The 24,136-nt window shown below is 38.6% G+C and overlaps 1 protein-coding gene across 8 annotated transcripts in view; it reads left to right on the forward strand.

Annotated features, from left to right (window-relative positions):
• SLC4A10 (solute carrier family 4 member 10) overlaps positions 1 to 24,136 on the forward strand; it is a 247,691-nt gene that overhangs the window by 84,131 nt on the left and 139,424 nt on the right. For all 8 annotated transcript variants that reach the window (XM_040971641.1, XM_040971645.1, XM_040971642.1 and 5 more), the window contains exon 2: positions 23,070 to 23,151. In XM_040971641.1, coding sequence (XP_040827575.1) covers positions 23,070 to 23,151 — 82 coding nt within the window. The remainder of the gene's footprint in view (positions 1 to 23,069; positions 23,152 to 24,136) is intronic.

Here is a 24,136-nt window from a genome sequence, read left to right on the forward strand (position 1 = left end):
GGCTCTTGGCAGGCCTTGTGACAAAAGTCAGGCACAGTTTTGCTCCCTTTGTCTTACTTCTTTCATGAAATAAATGTAAACAAAAACATACACTAAACTTAAACACAGTTATAAAAATGCAAATGGACAGGTACTACTTTCCATCTATCTTCCTGAGAGTATGTTCGGATGCAGCAGATGATGGCTCAAGTGTCTAAGTCCCTGCCATCTCTGTGGGTCACCCTAATGGAATTCCAGCTCCTGGCTTTGGCCTTGCCCACTTTTGGCTGTTACAACCATTTGGGGAATGAGCCAACTGATGGAAAATCTTTCTGTGTTCCCCCTCCTTCTGCTCTTTAAAGATTTACTTATTTAGTTTTATTGGAAAGGCAGGTTTACAGAGAGAGGGAGAGACAGAGAGGAAGAGCTTCCATCCACTGTTTCACTCTCTAAGTGGCCACAATGGCCAGAGTTGAGCCAATTTGAAACCAGGAGCCAGGAGCTTCTTCCAGGTCTTCCATGCAGGTGCAGGGTCCCAAGGCTTTGGACCATCCTTTACTGCTTTCCCAGGCCACAAGCAGGGAGCTGGATGAGAAACGAGGCATCTGATACAAGCCAGTGCCCAAATGTGTTCCTGGTGCTGGCACTTTGCAGGGTGAGACCTAGTCACTGAGCCATTGCACCAGACCCTGTATTTCTCTTTTTCTATTTCTTCCTCTGTCTCTGTTTGCCATTCAAATAAGTAATGCTTTAAAAAATACAAAGGTAATTTGCAACATCTGATTAAATTTTAATATTTGCTGGTAAAATTTTTGAATTGAAGAAAAAAAAAAACTTTTCTTTTGCTGTGAGGCTGATTTAAACTCGGAATAGTAATCCCTTGCCTGAATTGCCTTCTGTGGTTTTAGTTACCTATGGTCAACTGTGTTCTAAAGATATTAAGTGCAGCTTCAATAAGTAAGTGACTTATAAATGTTAAATAGCTTTTCTTGAAGTATATTCCTATGATTGTTAATTTTTTCCTAGCTTTTATTTATCTTTTACTTGCTAAATTTATAAAATACATTCTATAAAATGTATATATATATATATAGGTATGCATAGAAAAAATAGTGTCTACAAGGTTCATTACTATGCTTTCTTTCAGGCATCTTCTAGTTGTCTTGAAATATATTCTTCTTGGAAAAGAGATACAGTATTAGGATTTTGGGTGTGTAAATTTTTTACTTTTCTGTATAGTATTAACTCCATCATTGCAGACAGAAAGCTTATTAGGCCTTTGGACAAATTTAATAAGGTGAGAACATTTTTGGTTACAGTTGAAAATTAAAATTAAAATATAAAAATCAGGGTTTAAAGAAAATGATAGGTACACATTTACATAGTTTAGAGGTAATGATCTGAATTATTTTTCATTCATCAGAAATATCTCAAAAATGTCACATTCTAGATACTAAGTGAAAGACTAAAAATATGTTATAAACACAATGCTATCTATGTGGATAGAAAGGTTGACATTCCTGTATGATAGAACATAATATTTTCAATTTCTTTTTTTAAAGATTTATGTGTTTTTCTTGGAATGGCAGATATATAGAGAGGAGATTCAGGGAGAAAGACCTTCTTCTGTTGGGTCACTCTCTAAGTGACTGCAACAGTCGGAGATGAGCCAATTCAAAGCCAGGAGCCAGGACCTTCTTGCAGGTCTCACATGCAGGTACAGGATTCCAAGGCCTTTGATCATCCTCTACTGCTTCCCTAGCCCAGAAGCAGGGCGCTGCATGGGAAGTGGAGCAGCTGGGATTAGATCCTACATCCATATGGGATCCCAGTGTGTGCAAGGCAAGGACTTTTAAAAGCCATTAGGCTACTGCGCAATATTTTGAATTTCTGATGATTAATATAAAAATGCCTATTTGCTTAAAAATTATAAATAACTTTGAAGTTTTACAAGTGGCTCACTTGGTATTTTGCTGAATTTTTGTGACTTATAACTTATTTTCTGTTGAGCAGTTTTCTAAATGTGATCAACTGAATGTCAGACAATGCAATTTATATAATTGTAAAAGGATAAAAACAATATACACAACCTTAAAATGTTGCAGTAATAGCGGGAAGTGATATAAAGACCAGTAGGCCATTGCCTTTGGGAGGTTTCCTATAGTCACTTCAAATTGTAAATATAACAGGTAGTTATCATACGTGGAAAGTAGTGAGTGCCATAGAGATTCACAAAAGAGGTGAAATAGAAACAGATTATTCTGCTGGTCAGAATACTTCCAATTGAATGGGTGGAGAGGAGAGGCTATATGGGGAGACATGGAAGTATGAAGCGGTAGCATCTGTGGTGGACCCTAAAGACTGGACAAATAGGGGAATGGTCAAGTCAGGAAGAGGGAACAAGCAACTCAAGGTAAGGAGGCAGAAAGCAAATAATGTTCTAGGGTGGTACAGAATCGTCCAAAATGGCTGATCCTGGTGGAGTCAGCGACCAGAATTTTAAATGGTAGATTATGAACTCCTGGGGGAAAACAAAATGAAAAGCAATAGTGCAGTACCTATATTTTGCAGTCAATTGCAGAGCTCTAACCCTCTTGAGACTTTGAAAAATGAAATTAAATTCCTGAGTAGATTTAGTAGTTAGCAGACAAGGTAGGGGGTAAACACAAAATGAAGGGTTTTAATAAAATTCCCTATCAGAGTTGCATGTGAGAGCATTTCTCAGTCTACCCATAGCACTTAAAACTCCTAGATTTCAGATGCTAAGAGACCTCCTGCTTGTCCCTGATGTAAACTCTGTTTTATTGGTAGATAATCTGATTTGGCTTTGGCTTTGGCTTTGTTTTTGACATTTCCTAGACCAAGGGCAATCTACTGGTATAGTGTTAATGCAGCGAGTACTCATGTCACTATGGTAAATACTAGAATAAAAAGCACCGTGTATTAGAGCAATAATAATTACTGTAATTGTGGAAGTCAGTATCTGTTTTAACTTTGCTCTTTATTATAAGAAAGTATAATGTAGACCATCATTGCTAATCTTAAATCTTTTCCTCCATACACCCAAAGGCATTTTTGTGTTGCCTGAAGTTAACAAAAATATTTGCTAACACCCAGTAGCAGATTTTGTTTTAGATGTGACAGCTGGAATATGACTTTTATTATCAGACCTGGGAAAGTATTATTTGTATATAGGCATTATCAGAAGATTGGATTCTAATTCCCTGATTTAGTGCATGATTCATATAAAGGATATTAGGAATGAAGCTGTAAGAACTCTAAATGAATGAAATAAAATGAAACCAAAGGTATCTTATGACTATGTTTAGAACAGTAGCAGAGCTGAGAATCTGAGAATACTTTTTTCCCCTGTAAAAACTACATTATTTAAAAATCCTATTTTTGAGAAATTATTGTGAGATTTTACTGATGAATTCTTCTGACTTCACGTTTACTGAGAGTCATAAATATATACATGTTGCAGGCCTTCAAAAGTCTTTAAAATTGTTTTATAACTATAACCCATTTTGGAAATAAGTAGTGGAGATCACTGGGCTTTCAATTGCTTTAAGACTTTTGACTTTTGAACATTGACCCCCCCCCCCACTCCTATCAACATTGCAGATAAAAGACACAAAGTGCTAAGGACCCTTGTAAGGAAGGAAAATAGAAAGCAAGAGAAGAAGGGAAGAGGAGGAGACAGCGAGAAAAGTATCATTACATTATTATTATTGTAAGTTACACTGAATTTGTTCTCTTTGAACTAATATCACATTAACATAATAATTGATGAGAAATGTAATTATCATGTGCTTGCTATAATCTTGAAAATCTAATGTAATACTAAGTTTCTTGACTTTTTTTTGAAAAAAAAAAACCCCAACAACTTAAAAAAGACCATTTCTTCCCCTCCAGTCTTTACAAATTGGTGTCATAGGAGTACCAGTAAGAAGTTAAAAAATAATTGAATGTTCCCTCATCAAGCTTCTTCTTTCTGAGATTCCAGTGTGCTGCCTCTATGTGTGCATTGTTCTTTCTACCCATATCCCCCTTCTCAAATTCAGTTCAAGTTCAGGAGAATATATTGAGTTTATTGAATAATATGGAAGGAGGCTGTATATCATAACTGAAGTCTAGGTTTCTAAACCTAGACTCCTGCATTTTGATTGCATATCTTCCTTCTTGTATTGGTAGTTTTTATTTTATGAAAGTTACATAGTGTTTTTTTTTTAATGATTTCATGAATAAAATGGAGCACTAATGTGGTAATCTACAGATCTGTAATGAGGATTTGTGTTTGAAATATACATGGTGCTTAGCTTATTCAGTACTGCTTTGCTTAATAAACATGAGGGTATTTAAAAGGTTAATGCAATATATAAGTTTATCTTCACAAAAAAAGCATCTTCACAAAAAAAGATGGGCCTTCAAAAGTTTATGGATATGCACATGTTGAAATAACTATTAGTCAATTGCAAGATGTTTTTCTCAAGTTTATTTTTCCAAAGATTTAATTTTTATTGAAACTGAAACCTTTTTCTTTTCTTTCTTTCTTTTTTTTTTTATTAATTACATTGCATTATGTGACACAGTTTCATAGGCTCTGGGATTCCCCCAACCCATCCCTGTGCCCTCCCCCCATGGTGGATTCCTCCATCTTGTTGCAGTATTACAGATCAAATTAAGTGCAGATTCTTTCATTGCAAACATATACCAAGCATAGAGTCCAGCATCTTATTGTCCAGATAAATTCAACAGTTTCTTGGGGATACCATCTCTGGTCTAAAGGTAGAGCTGGCAGAATATCATCCCGATCAATTGAAAGCCCCAGCACAATATCAACAACAATTTACAACAGTATGGAATTAATTGACATGGTATTGAGTATCCAATATGTTAAAACCATGCAAGTTCTTAAACTACATCCTCTGACTACTTCATTGACATTTCATTTTTTGTTTATACACAGAACCGGCTGCTATACACCTTAAAGTGGCTATAGGGTACTATTCAGCTGTCTCATGTTATTTTCATTTTAGTATTTAGCAGTTTATAGTGTTGAAGCATAATTTTGCTGAACTTGGCAGATTTTAGGATAGTCTAAACTGGCTTATAAATCTAACAAGGCATTTGTCAACAGTTGAGGTGCAGAACAGTTTTAGGAGGGGTGTGCAGAGAAATCTTTAATACCCTAGTGAGGAGTAACTAATCTTTGTGTCCTACCTAGTAAGGTATATGTGGATCCATGCTGACTGTTTCCTGTCTGGTTCTATGCTTTCCTTGCATTTCTCTGTGTATCTATTCTAATTTTTTTGAGGGGGGTCGCCCAGAGCGACCCTGATGGTCATTGCAAGAGAGGGTGGGGATCCAAAGTTGGAACTAAGTAAGGACCAGAAAAGGCTCCTCTTCCTAGTCCCAAAGGAAGCTTACTGTTCTGTTTCTGCAGACCACTCAGGGCTCCTGACTGTTGTTCCGATGACCTTGGATCATGCAAGCAAGGATTTTGGCTTCTTCCATCCCATGTGGTAGATCCAAATGGGGCTGGGTGACCTCAGAGTTCTCTGCCTCCGAAGGCAACCCAATTCCCCGTGTTCTCCTTGGCTGTTGGGATGTATTCCTTGGTGCCTGTACTAATAGTCCTTGGTGAGGATCTGAGAGTCTTCAGGGTTGGGATACAAGCCTCCTCCTGTCCCCCTGCTCCACTCTGGGGTCCCCCCCCCCCCCGCTCTGTGCACATGACCTCCTGTTAAGAGGTTGTCAGGATCACTCTTGATCCCCCCCCCATGTCTTTGTAGTTTTACTATTGTCTAATACTGCTTCGAGTCTATTGTCTATGAGTTACTTGTTACGTTCCCAATAGATTATACTTCACGTGTTCCTCACACCTTCTAAGGAGATGAAAGATTTCTCTGCCCTCCCGCCCCTGTTTCCGAGTAGCTTAGGGTCTTTAAAGTATATTAGGTTTTACAATTCTTTGATGTAGATCATAAGCAGTCTGACTCACATTGATTGTTGATTCATTGTTTACATCACAATATCTTGTTGTATGTGATACAGACTGTTTGAGGTTGAAATAATATACAGGTACTATTTCTGGATTGACAGCATTTCATCTCAAATTAAGGCAAGCATGTGGTATTTAACCTTTTGGGATTGGCTTATTTCTCTTAGCATAATGGTTTCCAGTTGGGCCCATTTGGCCACAAAAAACTGAATCCCTCCCCCCTTTTTTTTAATAGCTGTGTAGTATTCCATGGAGTAAATAAACCATAGCTTTGTTATCCAGTCTTCTGTTTATGGGCATTTCTGTTGCTTCCTGATTTGATTTTTGCTATAGCCCTTGCTATTCCTGTGAAGCAGTCTTTTCATTTTTTAACTATTTATCATTATGGTTAGTGGTGAATTAAGCCTGTGATTATAATGCAATTTAAAAGAATGCTTTGTAAAAATTAAAGTAAAAACAAGGGGGAGAGAAATTGAAAAGGAATTGAAGGAATTATGGTTATCTTTTTAGAATTGTGCCTATGGAATATATGGAATATCTACATTAATAAAAATGAAAAATCATAACAAAAAACATAACAAAGAGAAAAGTAAAAATTTCTTCAATTTTTTACATCAAAATATTTTCATTTTCATTTTCATTTTCATTTATTTCTGTAACATTTGAAAGTACCTTTGTGTGTGAGTGTGTGTGTTTGTGTGAGTCTCCCACATGGGTCCGGAGATTCGAGGACTTGGACCATCCTGTTTTCTCAGGCCACAAGTGGAGAGCTGGATTAGGAATGCAACAGCCAGAACTCTAAACATTGAGCTGTATGTTGAGGATTAGCATGCTATGTCACTGCACTGACCACCACCCACACATTCAAGGGTCTTTATTTCTTTAACCATTTAAAAATATATTTGAGAGGCAAAAGGAAACACACACACACACACACACACACACACACACACACACACACACACACACAGCACTGGATAGAAAGAGCCCATTTACTGGTTCACTCCCCAGTGCTTGCAACTCGTGAGTTTCAGCCTGGGCCAGGATTGGAGCCGTGATCAGGGAATGCAATCTAGTGTTTGCAGAAATCTAAACACTTAAACCACCACTACTGCCTCTTAAGGTCTGTTTTAGCAGGAAGCTAGAGTTAGGAGACAGAGCTGGGTCTTCACCACAAGGCTAAATGTCTACTTCCATTATCTTTTTTTTTTTTTTATTTATTGTTGCTTACATTGTATTATGTAGTACAGTTTTATAGGCGCTGGGGATTCCCCCCACCTATCTTTTTTTTAATCAGTGAAGGTATAATGCCTAGATGTTAAATAACAAAATAGGGGGAAAAATGAAAGATCGGTTTGGATATTACCTGACATATGTAAGTAGGGCTGGGTAAGACTCTTTAGTTATTTTGAAATTAAATTAGGAATTTTTGGTTTTATGCTTAACCAATACTATATTTTTGAGAATTGCAGCATGACTAAGAGCACTGATGTGCCTTAAGCACACTTTGTGTCTCCTGGTTAAGTGTTCCTGGGAGTTTTTCTAAATCTCTCTATGTTTTGGAATACTCATCTGTCTTTCAGATTTTTAATAAGATAAAATATGTAAATTCAAGTTCTGCCTGGCATGATATAATGAACGTGAATCAGATGAGTAAAGGACTGACAGTTTCAGAACGTAGTTTAAATTGTCTACTGATTGATCATTCAGATGACAGTAGAAAATCAAAATATTAATTCTAGTCCTAGCTTAACTACTGATTTGAATGTGTCCTAATTTGTCTTTCCAGAAATTGCAGTGGAAGTGCTATTATTTTTGCTTTCCTTGCTATGATGTTATAACCATTTGATATGCAAAAATAAACAAAAAACCTGCCAGGTTTCAAAATAGGAAATTATATTCTTTGACATCATCAATGTCCTTGTTTACCCTATTTGGCTTTTAAGACTCTATTGTAACATAAATCATTAATCACAATATTTGAACTACTTCTGATATAACACATTGTATCATATTTCAGGTATATATACTTGTTATATCTTCTTAGAAAATAAAATTACGGAAGTCAATTGCTTAAATATCTGTATTACCTTACCTACTACAGATTCTGCCACATGTTATGTGATTGGTAACTAGTGACTTAAAAATTGTTTTATAAAGAATATTAAAGAATGCTTTTTAGGGCAGGAAAAATAAAATTTCTAAAACTCATTCAGGGGTTGTTTGCTATGGATTAGACTGAAAAAATGCATTAACACAGCAATGATAATAACATCAGCATAAATTGTAATAATATAATAATAGTGGTAAAATATTGTCATGGTTGATATTGCTCTGAAAACATGACAAAACTAAAGGTGGAATGGAAGCAGTACATTTTAGGTAAAATTAGCAGATAGAACACACACAACCACTTTTTTTCCTTTTACATTCATATTAGAAAGGATTAAATACAAGAGTGTTTCAAAACTTTTCTTTCTGTCAAAACTAAAAGAGTATGGAGAAAATGGGAAGTGGGGCAAAAGTGACAAAACTGAATAAAAAGTGAAAAGCAAAAGTCAAGTCAAGGCCAGTATGGTGACATAACAGGCTTATCCTCTGCCTGCTGCTCTGGCATCCCATATGTGGTTCGGTTCAAATCCTGGCTGTCCCAATCTTTTTGCAGATCTCTTTTATGACCTGGGAGGTCGTAGAGGATGACTCTAGTCCTTTGATCCCTGCACTGACATGGGAGATTCAGAAGAGGTTTCTGGCTTCTGGCTTCAGATAGGCTCAACTCTGGCCACTGCAGCCATTTGGGGAGTGAACCAGCAGATGGAAGATCTCTATCTTTCTCTCTCCCTCTCACACACACGCATATGTACTCAGTTTCTCTTCTCTCTCTGTGAAATATGCCTTGCCAATAAGATAAAGAAATCTTAAAAAAAAGAAAAAGAAAAATGTTAAATGCCTTCATCTACTGTGAGGACAATTATAATACAAAATCTGATAAAAACTGAGATCCAATGTGATTTGTACTAAGACATACCCCCAAAGCACTGGTTACCTGTGAAAGAAGTGGCCTGCTAAAAAATACAGATTTAAAATGAATCACATTTCCAGATTCTCTTCCTCTTTGACTTTCGACAGCCAGGAAAATCTTCCACTTCCATTTCAACAGAAGATTGGAATAGTTTAATTCTCTGGAGAGGGTTAAAGAATCTCTTGGATTCAGTAACCCAGGTACAGTTGAAGGATGAAAATGCCAAACAAAAGCAGCTCAATTTGGTGAAAATGCTATCATCCCCTTTCGCTTCCTGTGCTTTGATCCTGGAAGATGCCAACCAAACCTTATCAAATTCCAGTAGAATACTGGAGGGTCTTTCTCTGTGGAATCTACCCAAGTCAAGAGGAATGCTCCAGATATACAGACTTCTTCAAAATGTTTATGTAAAAATGAAATTAAAATATACTTAGTATGGTGAAAAATATTTTGAACATCCAGCATAATTTTTTTCATGACATCTATCTAATACATTCTTTGAAGGTCATTTATATGCATGGGTTTCAAACTGTTTGCATCAGAAATGCATATATTTTTAAAATTTCAGTTTTTCCACAAACCTTGCCTATTCTCACAGTTCTAGTACAGTTCTCCTTTGAAGTAGCCAAACCAAATCAGTTTACAACATGCTTAAAGTTTACAAACTCTGTTCACATACTTGGGGCAGCAAAATAGATATTTAGTTTTGTGCCCTTAAATTTGAACAGATCATGAGGTCTCTGATGAAAAATTCTGACATAAAAGGCGAAAGACTAAATAAATGAAAAAAAAAATCAATTGGGAGCAGAGAATAGCATGGGAGATGAAAACTTTGGACACTTTATCACTAATACCCTGGAGAGCTAAGACAAAACATTTCATCCACTAAATACAAAGACTGCTATTGTACAGAAACACTGAGAGTATATATAAGAATTTATAGAAGGTAAAAATATGACAGTAGAATGAAAAACTAAGCACAAAGTATGGAAAATAAAAATGAGGTACTCTTCAAGTAAATTTACAGATTTCCTCGCCGGTGGTGACTGGGGACATCACTGCTGCCATTCCCATGCTGGTGAGAGGGTGGCTGGGGGGTGCAGATTTGCAGGGGACTAGGGAGATAGCACCAGCAGGGGCTTGTGTGGAGCTGTGGGCCCAAGTCCAGACAGGCAGAGTGAGCCTGGGATATCCCCATATGCTTGGTCCCATTTGGGGTGGTAGCAAGAGAAGGGAAGAGCCCTAGGTTAGCATGCTGGCTTGGTGTGCTGGTGAAACAGGCCTGGGGAATCTTGAATGGGCCTGGATCTTGGTGTGTGGAGAAGGTCCCAGGTCAGCACACATGCCAGGAGATTGGGACCCTGTTGGCAGGTGGAGTTCCAGACAAGTATATCACTGGCTGCTCTTCAGAAGACTGGACTGAGGAACCCATACACTCCTGTGCACAGGGATTGTGCATTGTTTAGGGAAAATGGCAAGAGGATATGGGGCAGGGAACACCATCAAGGGAGTGTGCTTCAGGTGAGGAATAACTTCTGATGGACTCCCAGTGACAAGGCCACTGTACTTATAAGTAAGGGGGGATTGAGACCGGGTGATTTGGAGGGTAGAAGTTGGAGGACCTTTATGGGTTGGACTGATGGACCTGAAGTGGATTAGTTTTCATGGAACACCACCAACCACCATGCATTTGCCCACACAAAAGCTAGGATTATTGGCCTGCCTGGCAGGGTTATGTCGCAATACCCACCAGTGATTGTTGGACTAGGGATGGGTCATGTTAGGCTGGGCCATGACACTAACCAACTTAAGAACCAGGTCCATGGTAGATTCTTTGGGTGATATGTGGGCCCAAACCTGTAGAACTATAATCCCTGCTGATTAACAGCTGGAGGTGATGACAGGTTGAGCTAAGCATGACTATGGAACTCTCAGACATTCATAGGTACTGGGGTTAGGATTAGGCTGAGCTTGTCCAGGCTATAGTATTTGAAGGCATACCCAAGAAGGTGTGGGCTGCACTGGGTTACAACATCCACTGCTGCGGAGTGCGAGAGTGATCACACTGGACCCAAGTGTAGGATATTAGGAGGAGTCTTTATTGTCCAAACTTGACCACAACAGGGGTTTTTAAGCTCTCATCCTCCAATTAGATTCGCTCTGACCAGCAGAGCCAGTAACGTGAACAGGGAGAGGGTCTGGGGATAAAGAACTGACAGGAGACCAGTGATGGTAGAAGTCTATGCAAAGTCTCAGTCTCACTTTATTGCACCTTCACCTTTCCTTATATACTTCCCCCCACCCCTCATCCTCATTTAGCAGGTTATTAGATACAGATGAGTCCAATTAGTCTAGGTGTTTTTAGCCACAAGCCCAGTTACTGTTCCTGTCCATTCCAACAAGCACTAATCAACTCCTTAGCCCACAACATAGATTGAAAGCCACACAGTACAAAGTTTCCATGTACAGGAGGCAGGCAGGGAATTAGCAGAGCCCCAAATTTTCTTGTAGTTACCCTAATTTAATACACTAACAGGTGGGGGGGGGCAGTTGCGTGGAGTCTCTGAGTAATTTCCATGCTGTCAGTTGTCCTGAATGGTGTTGAACATAGGAGGGGCGAGGTATGCTTTTCATGCCTTCAGTTAACTTGAATGGTGTGAGAGGAGGTGGGAAGGGCAGGTGCGGAAACTCGCTTCCACACTCTGTCCTGTGTCACTTATCCTGACATACGGTGTGAACCATTAATGACTGTGCCCTGTCACACCATCAGCTACAAAGGTCAGGACAAAAGGGGCAGGATGTGCTGGGTAATGGCCTAATAACTCCTGGCATGCATGAGATCTGGGTCTGGGAGTGGGTCAAGCGGAAGAACCTGGAAACTCCTCTAGTGGGTCATAGCTCTCGCTGGTGAGCATATAGTCCCAGTTGGGTGTTGGTCAGGCAGCAAGGTAACTCCATTTGTAGGCAAGTGTGTCGGCTGGTTCCAGAGGGGAGAGAACTGGACTGAGCTGGGTAAACCTTAGCCCACTGGCAGGTCCAGGAACCAGGCTGGACTGAGGGTGATGTTGGGCTAGGCTATTACATTTACTGGCTTGGATGAGCTGGGGATGGAAGCAGATTGAACAGTACCAGGTTGCAGCACCCACAAACAACATTTGGAACTGGGGGTGGAACAGGACAGGTCAGGCTGCAGCATCTGATGGCAAAGGCTAAGATGGGGGATTGGCTAGGTTATTCTGTGTTGGACCAGAGCAACCACTGGCATGTGCAATATCCATGGCTGAGAACAGGCCTGGTTGTGGAGCTTAGGGGACACCCTGGCTAGGCTGTGGTTCCCACTGGTGAGAGCAAGAATCAGAATGGGTGCAGTGATATGGACTGAGCATGACTGCAGTGTCCCTTGGCATGGGTGTGGACTGGATCTGGGGCTTGCAAGACTGGACTAGTTCCAGCACCCACTGGTGCTCAAGAGAGTCAGGGAGGGTTTAGGATGGGCTGGGCTAGGTCTCTGCCCCTGCTGAACCATTTGAGAGCTGTGTCTGGGTGAGGACCACGTGTGGCTGGGCTATAGCACTCAACAATAAGAATCAGAATGGGTGTGGGCTGGTTGGACAAAGCTGCTGCACCTACCAGAACAGGAGGCAGACTAAGGCTGTCTGGGCCAAGGACCCACCTATGTGTGTGAGATCTGCCAACAGCAGGAAACCCGATAGAACTTAGGAAATTCCTTTGTCAGGGTGCAGTCCCTGAAGGTGAGTGGAGAAACCAAGGCTGGGAGCAGCCCAGACCAGGCCAGGTTATGATATCCATTGGCATGTGTGTGGGTCATGACTCAGGGCAGGAGAGGCTGAGCCAGTCCATAGAACCCACTGGCAGATCAGAGAACCAGAATGGGGTACAGAACAGGCTGGATTGGGCCGCAACATCAGCCAGTTCACATTAGGGCTGGGACTGGAGGATGGCTGGGTTGGGTTAGGCTGTAGTACCCACCAGCATGAGCTGGAACTGGAACTGGGGGTAGGCTGGGCTGTGTCGGACTCAGCCAGGCTACAGAACCTGTTAGCAAATGTTGAGGTAAAGTGGGCCAAGCCAGATTGGACCACAGACCCACCAGCACACATGAATCCTGGGGTGTGTTTGTGTGTGTGAGTATAGTAGTTTGGTGGCTGTGTGGGCCACAGGCAAACATGAGAGCTGGGATGGGGCAGACCAGGCCAGGCAGGGCTGCAGTATCTTTTGGCCTGCATGTTAGCTGGGTTGGGGGAGAGCCAGGCTGGGCTAACTGACTGTACCCACTGATGCATGCATAAGCCAGAATGGGTGCTGGTTGTTTTGGCTTTGCTGCAGCACTGGGACTGGGGGCAAATCCTGTCAAGCTAGACTACAGAACTACCTGGAGAGTACAAGATCTGGTCCTGGGAGTGGGCCCAGTAGGGAAACTGTGGGCACCTCTGATGGGTTGCAGCTTTCACGATGAACATAAGAACTAGGGCTGGGGGTAGGTCTGGCTATACAGATGGTGACATAGCTGGCATGAGTGTGGGCTGGATAGTGGGGTTGGTTGGCTTGAGCTAGGCTTCAATGTTTGTTGACATATACAAGAGATGAATGGGTATGGGATAGGCTGTACCAGTCTGCTACACATACTGGAAAACACTAGAATCAGGGCTGAGGATGGGCCTAGTGGGGTTTACTGGGAGTTACTCTGATTAGGGTGTGCTCCTGTTGGTGTACATGAGGGCAGAGTGTGTAGTGGGCAGGGTTAGGCTGGGCCACAGCACCCATTGGTTTGTGTAGGAGATATGGCTGGAGACAGTGCCAACTCAGCAATTGCAACACCAGTGGGTGCATAGGCTGATGTGACTGACAGACAGAGCCAGGTCACCTACTGGCAAGCATATACAAGAATCAGGTCTGGGGTCACCTCAAATGAGGTTTCTCTGGGGATCCATCCAACTAAATCGCTGGACCCAGAACTTCAACCATGGTTGGAGGTTGCAGGTTCTGTGGTCTGATTGTGAAGTTCATGTGTCAGAGCTGAACCTCCTCAGTGGTTTGGATGGAGCAGTGGATTGCATACCCAGATGTGCATGGAGGATATGGCAGCTCATTGGAACCTACAGAGGACATCTGGTACCATGACAGAGGAAAAAGGGTAGGACAAGTTGATCAACTACCCCAGCAAAGCACTGGCAGAGAATATCTGGGTGAATGGAGACTCTATGTTGGACCAAGGCAGCCAGTGGACCTTGGAGGGATTTCATCATCCTTGGGGTGGCAAAATTGACAGCATTTCAGAACTGTTGAACTATTGAAACCACTTGAGCAGGACCCATTCAGCATGGCCCCCACTGGGGACCCTGGGATGACATTGTTCCTCTTCCCTGGTTTTGAGGTAGTTGGAAAGCTATATGTGACTTCTTCCCTTATCTTCCTCCCTTCCCCCAGATAGAGGAAGAAGAAAAAAGAAAATATGGAGATGATGGTCTCACCCACTTTTGCATAACCCTCGACCCTTCCCACCCCAATCAACTACAAAAACATCTTCAGAAATGAAATAAAAAAGAAAATTTACAGAAAAATAAAAAAAAACCAGAAAAAACAAGTAAAAGAATGTCCAATTTATGCTATAACAGTTTAGAATGAGAAATCAAGGACATTAAGAAATATTACAAAATGATGTTTAAATAGGAGTACATTTCAAAAAGTTCATGGAAACGAAGTTAAAATATGTTTATTTTTGTGCTGAGATTCCTGCAGTTTTTCTCATACTGTTTATGTTCATGACTTTCTTGAGAACCTCTCAGATAGTGTCAGTTGATTTTTTACATCTAAATAGACCGTCTTTGCATTGCATTTTTCACTTTTTGAAACCAAAAGCAGCTATAACACCAAAAGTCACAAAGAGGTAGATGAAAAGAAAATGTGCAGATCATTATTCCTCAAAAGTCTGGATGCAGATATCTTCAACAAAAATAGTTGTGAATTAGGTTAATCAATGAAAAGAATGCTACTTTATGGCCAAACAGGGATGCATAAGTGCTTCAATATTTGCAAAACAGGATAATCCACAATATTAATAGACTAAGAAAAATGTCATAATCATTTAGCTGATGCAGAGAATACATTTGACAAAGTACCACATTTTGTTCTAGGGGAAAAACCTCTCAGCAAAGTATAAGTAAAAGTATAAGTAAAAAGAAACTTCTTCAAATGACAAAAGGCATCTGCCAGAATCCACAGCTAAGTTAGCACTTACTACAAATACAAATGCTTCCCTTTAAGGTAAACAATAAAGATAATAGGTAAATTTCCCACTGTTATTCAAATCCTATTACAAGACTTAGAAGCTATATTAGGGAGGGCAGCAGTTGTGATATAACTGACTAACCACTGCTTGTAATGCAGGTATCCCATAAATATATGTTAGTTCTAGTCCTAGCTCCATCACTTCTGTTACAGCTCTGTGCTAATGGCCTTGGAAAGCAGCAGAATGTTGGTGCTAGTACTTGGGCCTCTCCACCGATGTGGAAGACACAGAAACTCCCGATTTCAAAACTAGTAGCCATCTGGGAAATAAACCAGTGAATGGAAGATTCATACTCTGCTTTTCAAATTTATATATATATTTCATATATATATATTTCATATATATATGAAAATCATACTAAGCAAGTCAATTTACTTCTTGTTGGAAAGGCAGAGGAAGATAGATTTTCCATTCATTGGCTCACTCTCCAAATGGCTGCAACAGCTGGAGTTGAGCTGATCTGAAGCCAGGAGTCATAAGTTTTATTAAATATTAACCACAATTAATACACACTTAAAAGCTAAGTTTTAGATCATAGACATAAAATATAAGTGTTTGTATTTTTATTACTTTTTAAAAAATAATAGAAAATCTTTCAGTCATAAGATCAAGATACTAATCTATATACATTCTTTGAATTATGGAGCACCTTCTTTAAAAGTATTCCTTACTTGTGTTTCAATAGTCATTTCATTTCTTTCACATTTGTGGAAACTTTCTATACTTCAATTCTTGAGCTTCTGGCAGAACTTAATGAAGCATTATAGTTAATTGTTCTATTGAGAGTTCACTGATGACTTCTTGAATTCCCTTCCTGTTTTGTTTTTATTATTTTTCTTTGCTTTTTATTCAGTATAGTTTTGAAATAGATACATATTTGTCAAAATCAGGTACATAGGTTGACATTTTGATTACATATCCATTTCCGCAAAATTTGAAGTCAAGCGTTTTTATTCATTAGGATAAACATGATACATATGTATAGGTCAGACACACAGTAGGAAACAGATGGTCACTCAAAAGGAGAGAGAAAAAATTTAATGTAGGAACTATTAATAAGGTTCTGGGCAAAATAAAATGAAATTGATTAAGGTAGATGAAATTCAGAGGCTTGGAACAGCATGAATCTGCTAATAGTAAAATGCATAAACGATCAAATATTTGATGTTTACATAAAACATAGGGGTGTATTTAAAAGCAATAATGAATATGAAACTTTAAAATGAGACACATTGAATTACATCCACATTCTACAGTTTCACTCTTTTCCCATTCAATGAATCATTAAAATTTATACCATTCTCTATACTTACAATGTCAGGATATACTTAAATGTCAGAATAATGATCTTGTGACTGTTGTTGAGGGGGCAAAACTATGGCTACAATATAGGGGAAAACAGGAGGGGCACAGGGCATAGGGCAGGATGGAAAAGGAATCCGTGAGCCTAAGGAACTATAACATGAAAAATAAAGAATTTAAAAAAATTAGTAATTTCTGTCATCAGTTTGCATAGTAATTAAATAATTATATTTGTATTCTTACAAAATTTCACATACCTTTCCTTTAGCTAGTTAAAGGAGTACTTGAGGGCAGTGAGTACAATTAATTCAAAAAGGATAAAACACATTTTGAAGATTTATGTATTCATTTGAAAAGCAGTTATAGTGTTTGTAGAGCAAGCGAGTGAAAGAGCAAGCAATCTTTATTTGTTGGTTTACTTTCCAAATGACTGCAATGACCAGGATGGCTGGTTGGCTTTCCATATGACTGCAATGGCCAGTGCTGCAGCAGGCCATATCTGGGAGCGTGGAACTTCATCCAGGTTCTCAACATGGGTGTAGGGTTAAAAGCTTTTGGTCCATATTCTACTGCTTTCCTAGGAACATTAGCAGGGAGCTGGATGGGAAACAGAGAAATTAGAATTTGAGCTGGTGCTCATACAGGTAATATCTTAACTCACTGTGCTACAATGTCAGCCGTAGAAAAACCATTTTGTATAAGCTAGACTTGATTAGAGACCTTGATTTAAAAATTATGATATGAGTTAAACATGTAAGTCTCACTGTTTTGTAATTCCTTTTCTAAGATAATGCTATTGTAACATTCAGTGGAATAGTGTTCATTCTGATTTTGGAAAATGGATGCATGGCATGGTTCTTGGCATTCTTCCTGACAACATCCCTGAGGACAGTGTTGTATCACTTGTAAACTTTCACTTGTATCATTCAGGAAAATTTATATTTATATATATAAATTGAACAGATTGCATTTCACCCTCTCCTTATTTTTCTTTAATTTTTATGTGACATTCTTTCAGTGTACTTTATAGTCATAAGCTTAGTCCTCCAATAAATAAAAATTCAGCAAATTGTAAGTAGACCACTGTTGCACAGGAATATAGACAAGGGCTTTACATTAATAATCAAATCATAAAATGTCAATTTCATTATTATATATTTTTTATTCCACATTAAACAGCACATATCAAGGAAAACACATGCTGTTTGTCTTTGGGATTGGCCTATTTCATTAAGGATAATGATCTCCAATTACATCATCCATTTGGTTGCAAAAGATAGGATTTCTTTTTTGTATGTGGCAGGGCAGTATTCCATTATTTCTGTATACCACATTTTCTTTATTCAGACAACCCTGCCATATGCTTGTTTTATTTCCTTTGGGTAAATTTCCAGGAATGGGATGGCTGGGTCATGTGGAAGGTATATTTTCGTATTCTGAGGACTCTCAGACGTTTTTCCATGTTGGTCTTGCCATTTTACATCCCTCCAACTATGTTAGGGTATTTTTTTCCCCACGTCCTTGCTAGCATTTGTTATTATTTTGATTTTTTTGGATAATAGGAATATGCTGAAACCTCATTGTAGTCTTTATTTGTGTTTTTCTCATTTAGGAAAGTGAAATACATTACAGCCTGCTTTTATTGCTGAAATCAATTAATTATTTTGAAACTTTGCTAAAAAACCTCTAAATCCTATCACCCTCTTAGTGTTTCTTTAATTTTCTGTTATTCATACTGAATGTTTCTTTAATTCTGATTAACACAATTCTCTGACTCAATATGAGTTCTCAGCAAGTGTCAGGACCATGGCTAAAAATTGTATCTTGGCACTGAATTTAATGCCACGTGTGTAGCACAACAGAGACGATCTTCCTAGGTTGAAATACATCAAGATGGAATTACTTATTGGTAAACATGGAGACCATTTTTTTTTGTCAAAATGCAAGTTAGGGATTAAAAATAATTTATATATGTAAATAACTTAGGCTTTCTCACAGCTACAAGCATATTTAGAATTTATTTGGCGTAAAATAGAGTATGTGTTAGGTACACTTTCCTTTATTTTTGACACCTAGGTATAACAGATTCGTAGTGTTTTAACACTGCTATTTCTATCCTTATAAATAGTTAGAAAAGGTTGCTGCCTCTTCATTTACCAGTCTTGTATCTAATCCCCTGAGTATATCCCTAAGAGATCAGTAAACTATCTAGAAAACCTAACTGAGGTGTTTTGCCAATGTGCACATTTATTTGAGCTGCTTGATGTAATCAATTCTTATAGAACTTTTCCTTCCTTCCTTCCTTCCTTCCTTCCTTCCTTCCTTCCTTCCTTCCTTCCTTCCTTCCTTCCTTCCTTCCTTCTTTCCTTCCTTCCTTCCTTCCTCTCTTCTTCTCTCTCTTTTTTAAACATTTGTTTATTTTTGTTGGGAAATACACAGAGAGAAGCAGATACAGAGAGAAAGATCTATCCACTGATTCACTCCTTGAGTGACCGGAATGGCCAGAGTTGAGCCAATCTGAAGCCAGGATCCAGGAGTTTCTTTTGGTTCCTCTTGCAGGCTCAGGGTTCCAAGGCTTTTGGCCATCCTCCACTGCTTTCCCAAGCTACAAGCAGGGAATCCAATCGGAAGTGAAGCAGCTGGAATATGAACCAGTGCTGATATGGAATCCCAGTGGTCTATGCAAGGCAAGGACTTTAGCTACTGCACCGTGCCTGATTATATTCCTTTTAATACACTTGTACATATTTGTTTACTTAATGAGAATCAACTTCACAATACAGAAAGTATTTTACAACACAGGGTTGAGCATAGTGGTATTTCCAACCCTATACTCCTGTCCACATTCCCACCAACCTTCCTTCTTTTTTTTCTTTCTTCTAGCTTTTACAATGGAACATTTTCATTTCAATTCACAATCACAGGCTTAACATTTATGTAAGTAAAGATATCAACAGATAGCAAGTGAAAAAAGTGCCTACTATTTCTCAAGACCATACACAAGGCCTTTAAACAATAAACAAATGATAGAATGTAAATATTACAGATATAGGTTATTTTTTTGTATTTTATGTATTAGTTATCACAGATCAAAGAAACACATTTTTTGGGGGGGGGGGTCTGGCTCATTTCACTAACAATGGTTTCCAATTGCATGCATTTAGTGGCAAAAGACAAAATTTCATTCTGTTTTATGCTTAAGTAATTGAGGGTTTTCTTTGCAATGTTGCAGCTCCTTAGCTTGATTGGAATCTTATTTGTCTGTTTTTGTTTTTATTACCTGTGCTTCTGGGACCATTTTTAGAAGTCTTTGCCTCTGCCTACAATCCCTCCAATATTTTCCTCTAGTAATTTGATGGTAGCAGGTCATAGATTTAGATGCTTGATCCATTAAAATTTCTCTTTTTATCTCTTAGTTTTTTTGTTTTGAGTCAACTTCTCCCTTGCTCCATCTATTTTTGGTTAGTTGGGCTGATGTTTTATCAATTTTACTTATTTGTATATTTTAAAAACTAGCTCTTGAATTTATTGATCTTTTGTATTTTTGTTCAAATTTTGTTTCTTCCTTATTTCTTTCTACTTTGTTGTTTTGTCTTGCTCCTTAAGTTGTATTGACAGATCATTTACTAGATGTGTTTAGGATATCTTTTTTTTTAAAGATTTATTTTTTATTATTTTTTATTGGAAAGGCGGATATACAGATATACAGAGAGGAGAGACAGAGAGGAAGATCTTCCGTCCGATGATTCACTCCCCAAGTGAGCGCAACGGGTCGATACTATGCCGATCCGAAGCCAGGAGCCTCTTCTGGGTCTCCCACGCGGGTGCAGGTTCCCAAGGCTTTGGGCTGTCCTCGACTGCTTTCCCAGGCCACAGGCAGGGAGCTGGAAGGGAAGCGGGGCTGCCGGGATTAGAACCGGTGCCCATATGGGATCCCGGGCGTGCAAGGCGAGGACCTTTAACCACTTGTGCCACCGCGCCGGGCCCAGGATATCTTGATATACACACTAATTACTATGAATTTCCCTCTTAACACTGCTTTTGCTCTATCCCATATGCTTTGATATGCTGTGCTGTCATCTTTATTCATTTCCAGGAAATTTTTATTTCCATTTTGACTTCATCTATGACATAGTATTCATTCGATAGTATATTGATTAGTCTCCATATGTTTGCATATTTTGTAAAGTTTATTGAATTGCTAATTTCCAGCTTCCTTCCCTGGTGGTCAGAAAATATATGTGGTGTGATTTCTTTTTTTTTTTTTTTCCTTTCTTTCTGTTTTTTTTTTTTTTTTCTGAGTCTTATTTATGGCCTCACATGTGGTCTATCATAGAGTAGGTTCCTTGAACTGATGAAAAGAATGCATATTCTTTAACTGTGGGGTAAAATGCCCTGCAGATATCAGTTAGGTCCATTTAGTCCATTGGATAGATTAGCTCTGTTGTTTCTTTGTTGATTTTCTGTCTAAATCAATCTGTCCATTGATACAGATTGTATATTGAATCTTCCACTGTATTGGAGTCTATGTCTCTCGTTAGATGTATTAACAGTTATTTTAAATAGCCAGTCACACTGGCTTTGGTACATGTACATTTACTATAGTCACTTCTTGCTGAAATGATCCCTTGGTCATTATGTAATGCCCCTGTTTGTCATTTTAATAGTTTTTCTGTTAAAGTCTATTTTGTCTGATTTTAGAATGACTGCACACCTGCTTGTTTTTTCTTTCCTTGTCATAGAACATACTTTCCACCATTATGCCATTTTCCTAATATCCATTTACACACATATTTCTAGATATCTGTGTGCAGAAAATGTAAAGGTCTCATAGTAAGTTTCAAGTCGAGCTTATCTCCGCATTAATCGCTTTTCATACCTAAATTTTTGAATCCCACAGGGACTTATTCTGTTTGTGTGTTTTGAAGCAAAGAAAAGTAATAGAGGTGAATGCTGAAGTGAATCAGCTGTGTCTTGCAAGCTAACTCCAAATTTCTTCATTTATTCTTTGTAGATTAATTTATTAGATTTACTTGATTAGGTTTTGATTTTGACATTTTAATCTATATATTAGCCCTGTTAAATTTACTTATCATTGTTCTATTCAGAGTACAGGAATAGTAATAATATGGCCTCATTAAAATGCCTAATTGTAGTTTGATATTATTGATTCTTCCATTTCAATTATCCTTACATCACATACTCTATTTCTAAGAATTGTTTTGGCCCTACGCAGTAGCCTATCGGCTCAAGTCCTCACCTTGAATGTGCCGGGATCTCATATGGATGCCGGTTCTAATCCTGGCAATCCTGCTTCCCATCCAGCTCCTTGCTTGTGACCTGGGAAAGTAGTTGAGGATGGCCCAAAGCTTTGGGACCTGCAACCACATGGGAGACCCAGAAGAAGCTCCTGGCTTCGAGTTGGCTCAGCTCCGACTGTTGCAGCCACTTGGGGGTGAATCACTGGATGGAAGATCTTTCTCTCTGTATATATGACTTTACAAGAAAAAATAATAATAATTTTTAGCATTGATGAATTTGCCTCTTTCTCTGCTGCACTTCATCCTATTAGATGAATAACAGTTCTTTCTTCCCTGGATTCTTGCAACTCTCAATTTAGGTACTGCAGTAGTCAAAGGTTGCTCGTTTCATGACATAAGCAATTCAAGCAATATGTATGTGTTTACAACCTGATATAACTGGAAATACCTTACATTTCATTTTGTTATGTATCTATATTTTCCCTTTTTTCATGGCCAAAATATTTTATAATCAACTCTTTCACCCATTATTTCATTGTGTACAAAGTTAGAGAGTATATTGTTTTGAGAAAGTAGGCAATGTTCAGAATATATTGTCTCTGGTCAGCCATTGTATATTGGTAAAAATACATGGAGAAGCTAAATAAAGATTTAGTACATACAATCATAATTAACCATTTAGTCTAAGCAAAATGTGTTACAAAGAGCAAAGTAATTAGGGATATAATTAAAAATTGCTATCTATTTCTTTCTGAATCCTATTTTATTAATAGTGCAATTATATTACTTTCCTAGTATTTGTAGTGTTAAGGCTAATGATTTTCATAAGTTTTTCTTACAAAGTTCAAAATCTCATCTTTTAAACATGAATTGTTTAAAGGGATGAAAATGCATGCTATGGAACTAACATGGTAACTTTTTTCCTGTTTTTCATCTAACTAACAAATGATGCCAACTGGAATTTTTGAGTGTTTTCGATATCATGGAAAATTACAAGGCATTCCTTTTCTGAATATGTGGTCAAACGAATTATTTTTTCCCTTGTAAATCAATACCTGAAAATCAAATAGCCTACGCATGTACAAATAGATTTAGACTTAACTGAATTAAACTTCTGGATATTAAGTAATTTGAGGATTATGGTTTGAAATTAAAAATATGTTACCAATCTTTTTTATTCCTATTTTATAGAGAAATGATGAAGAGGCGGTTGTGGATAGAGGTGGAACTCGTTCTATTCTCAAAACACACTTTGAAAAAGAGGATTTAGAAGGTAAGGTGCTCTTTTTCCTGGGAGAACTCTTAGTATGTTTTTGAAACTTTCTCAAAGAGAAATGTGAGTTTTGTCATATGGTGAAGAATTACAAATGTTAATAGATATAAGTATATATATATTCCTTTCTACATTCTGGAATGCCAGTAAGCAGATTTGCAAATAATGAGAACCGTTCATTCATTAAAGCATTCAATAAATGTTTAAGGAACTTGGGTTATATTTCATATAATGCATTCTATACCAGTCTTTCAACAGTTTTTGTTTAAAGCAATTACAATCAATTAGGGAATGAAAAGAGACAACGGATCAGCATGTCAAGTGCTACTTGCAAAGTAAGTATAGGAAAGGAGGGGCTTATAGCTCTTGGTATGTTGTCTGTATGGTTTATCTTGGACAATAATGAAGGACAACTGTTATTTTAGTTTTACTTTTATATTAGAGGCACTATCTATGTGTGTTAACTTCTGTAAGAAGGAAGACAGACTGTAGAATACTCTAGTGAGAACTGTTGAGGAGCTGAAACCTTGCCATACTGCATTTGAAAACCAAATCTGACTCTTGTTTGCTATGAATGTGGACCTGACCAGGCAAGGCTTCTCCATTTGTTTGCAGGTATGTTTCCTGGCTGGGCAGGGCTGGGTGAAGTCATGGCACAAACTGGCTATTGTAGGAGCCAGGACAGAGTATGGGTCACACCTGACTAGGCTGCTGTACCTGCCTATTTGATTGAGATCCAGGGATTGGGGGCAGGGGAACAGGCTGGCAATCCTAGGCTGCAGCACCCACTGGAGAGAGTTGAGACTGGGATGGGCCAGGCTGCAACATACAATGGCAATAGCCAAGACATGAGTAAGCCATGCCAGACTTGGTTGGAACAACCACTGGCCTCTGCAAGATCTATGGCTAGGAGTGGGCCTGATTGGGGAGCTAATTGGTTCCGACTGGTGATTGTGAGAGCCAGGATGTGGCAAATGTATCAGGT

Source organism: Ochotona curzoniae, unplaced genomic scaffold, assembly GCF_017591425.1.
Source record: "Ochotona curzoniae isolate NIBS_2020 unplaced genomic scaffold, NIBS_Ocur_1.0 contig_2210, whole genome shotgun sequence".
In the NCBI taxonomy this organism is placed as follows: Eukaryota; Metazoa; Chordata; class Mammalia; order Lagomorpha; family Ochotonidae; genus Ochotona; species Ochotona curzoniae.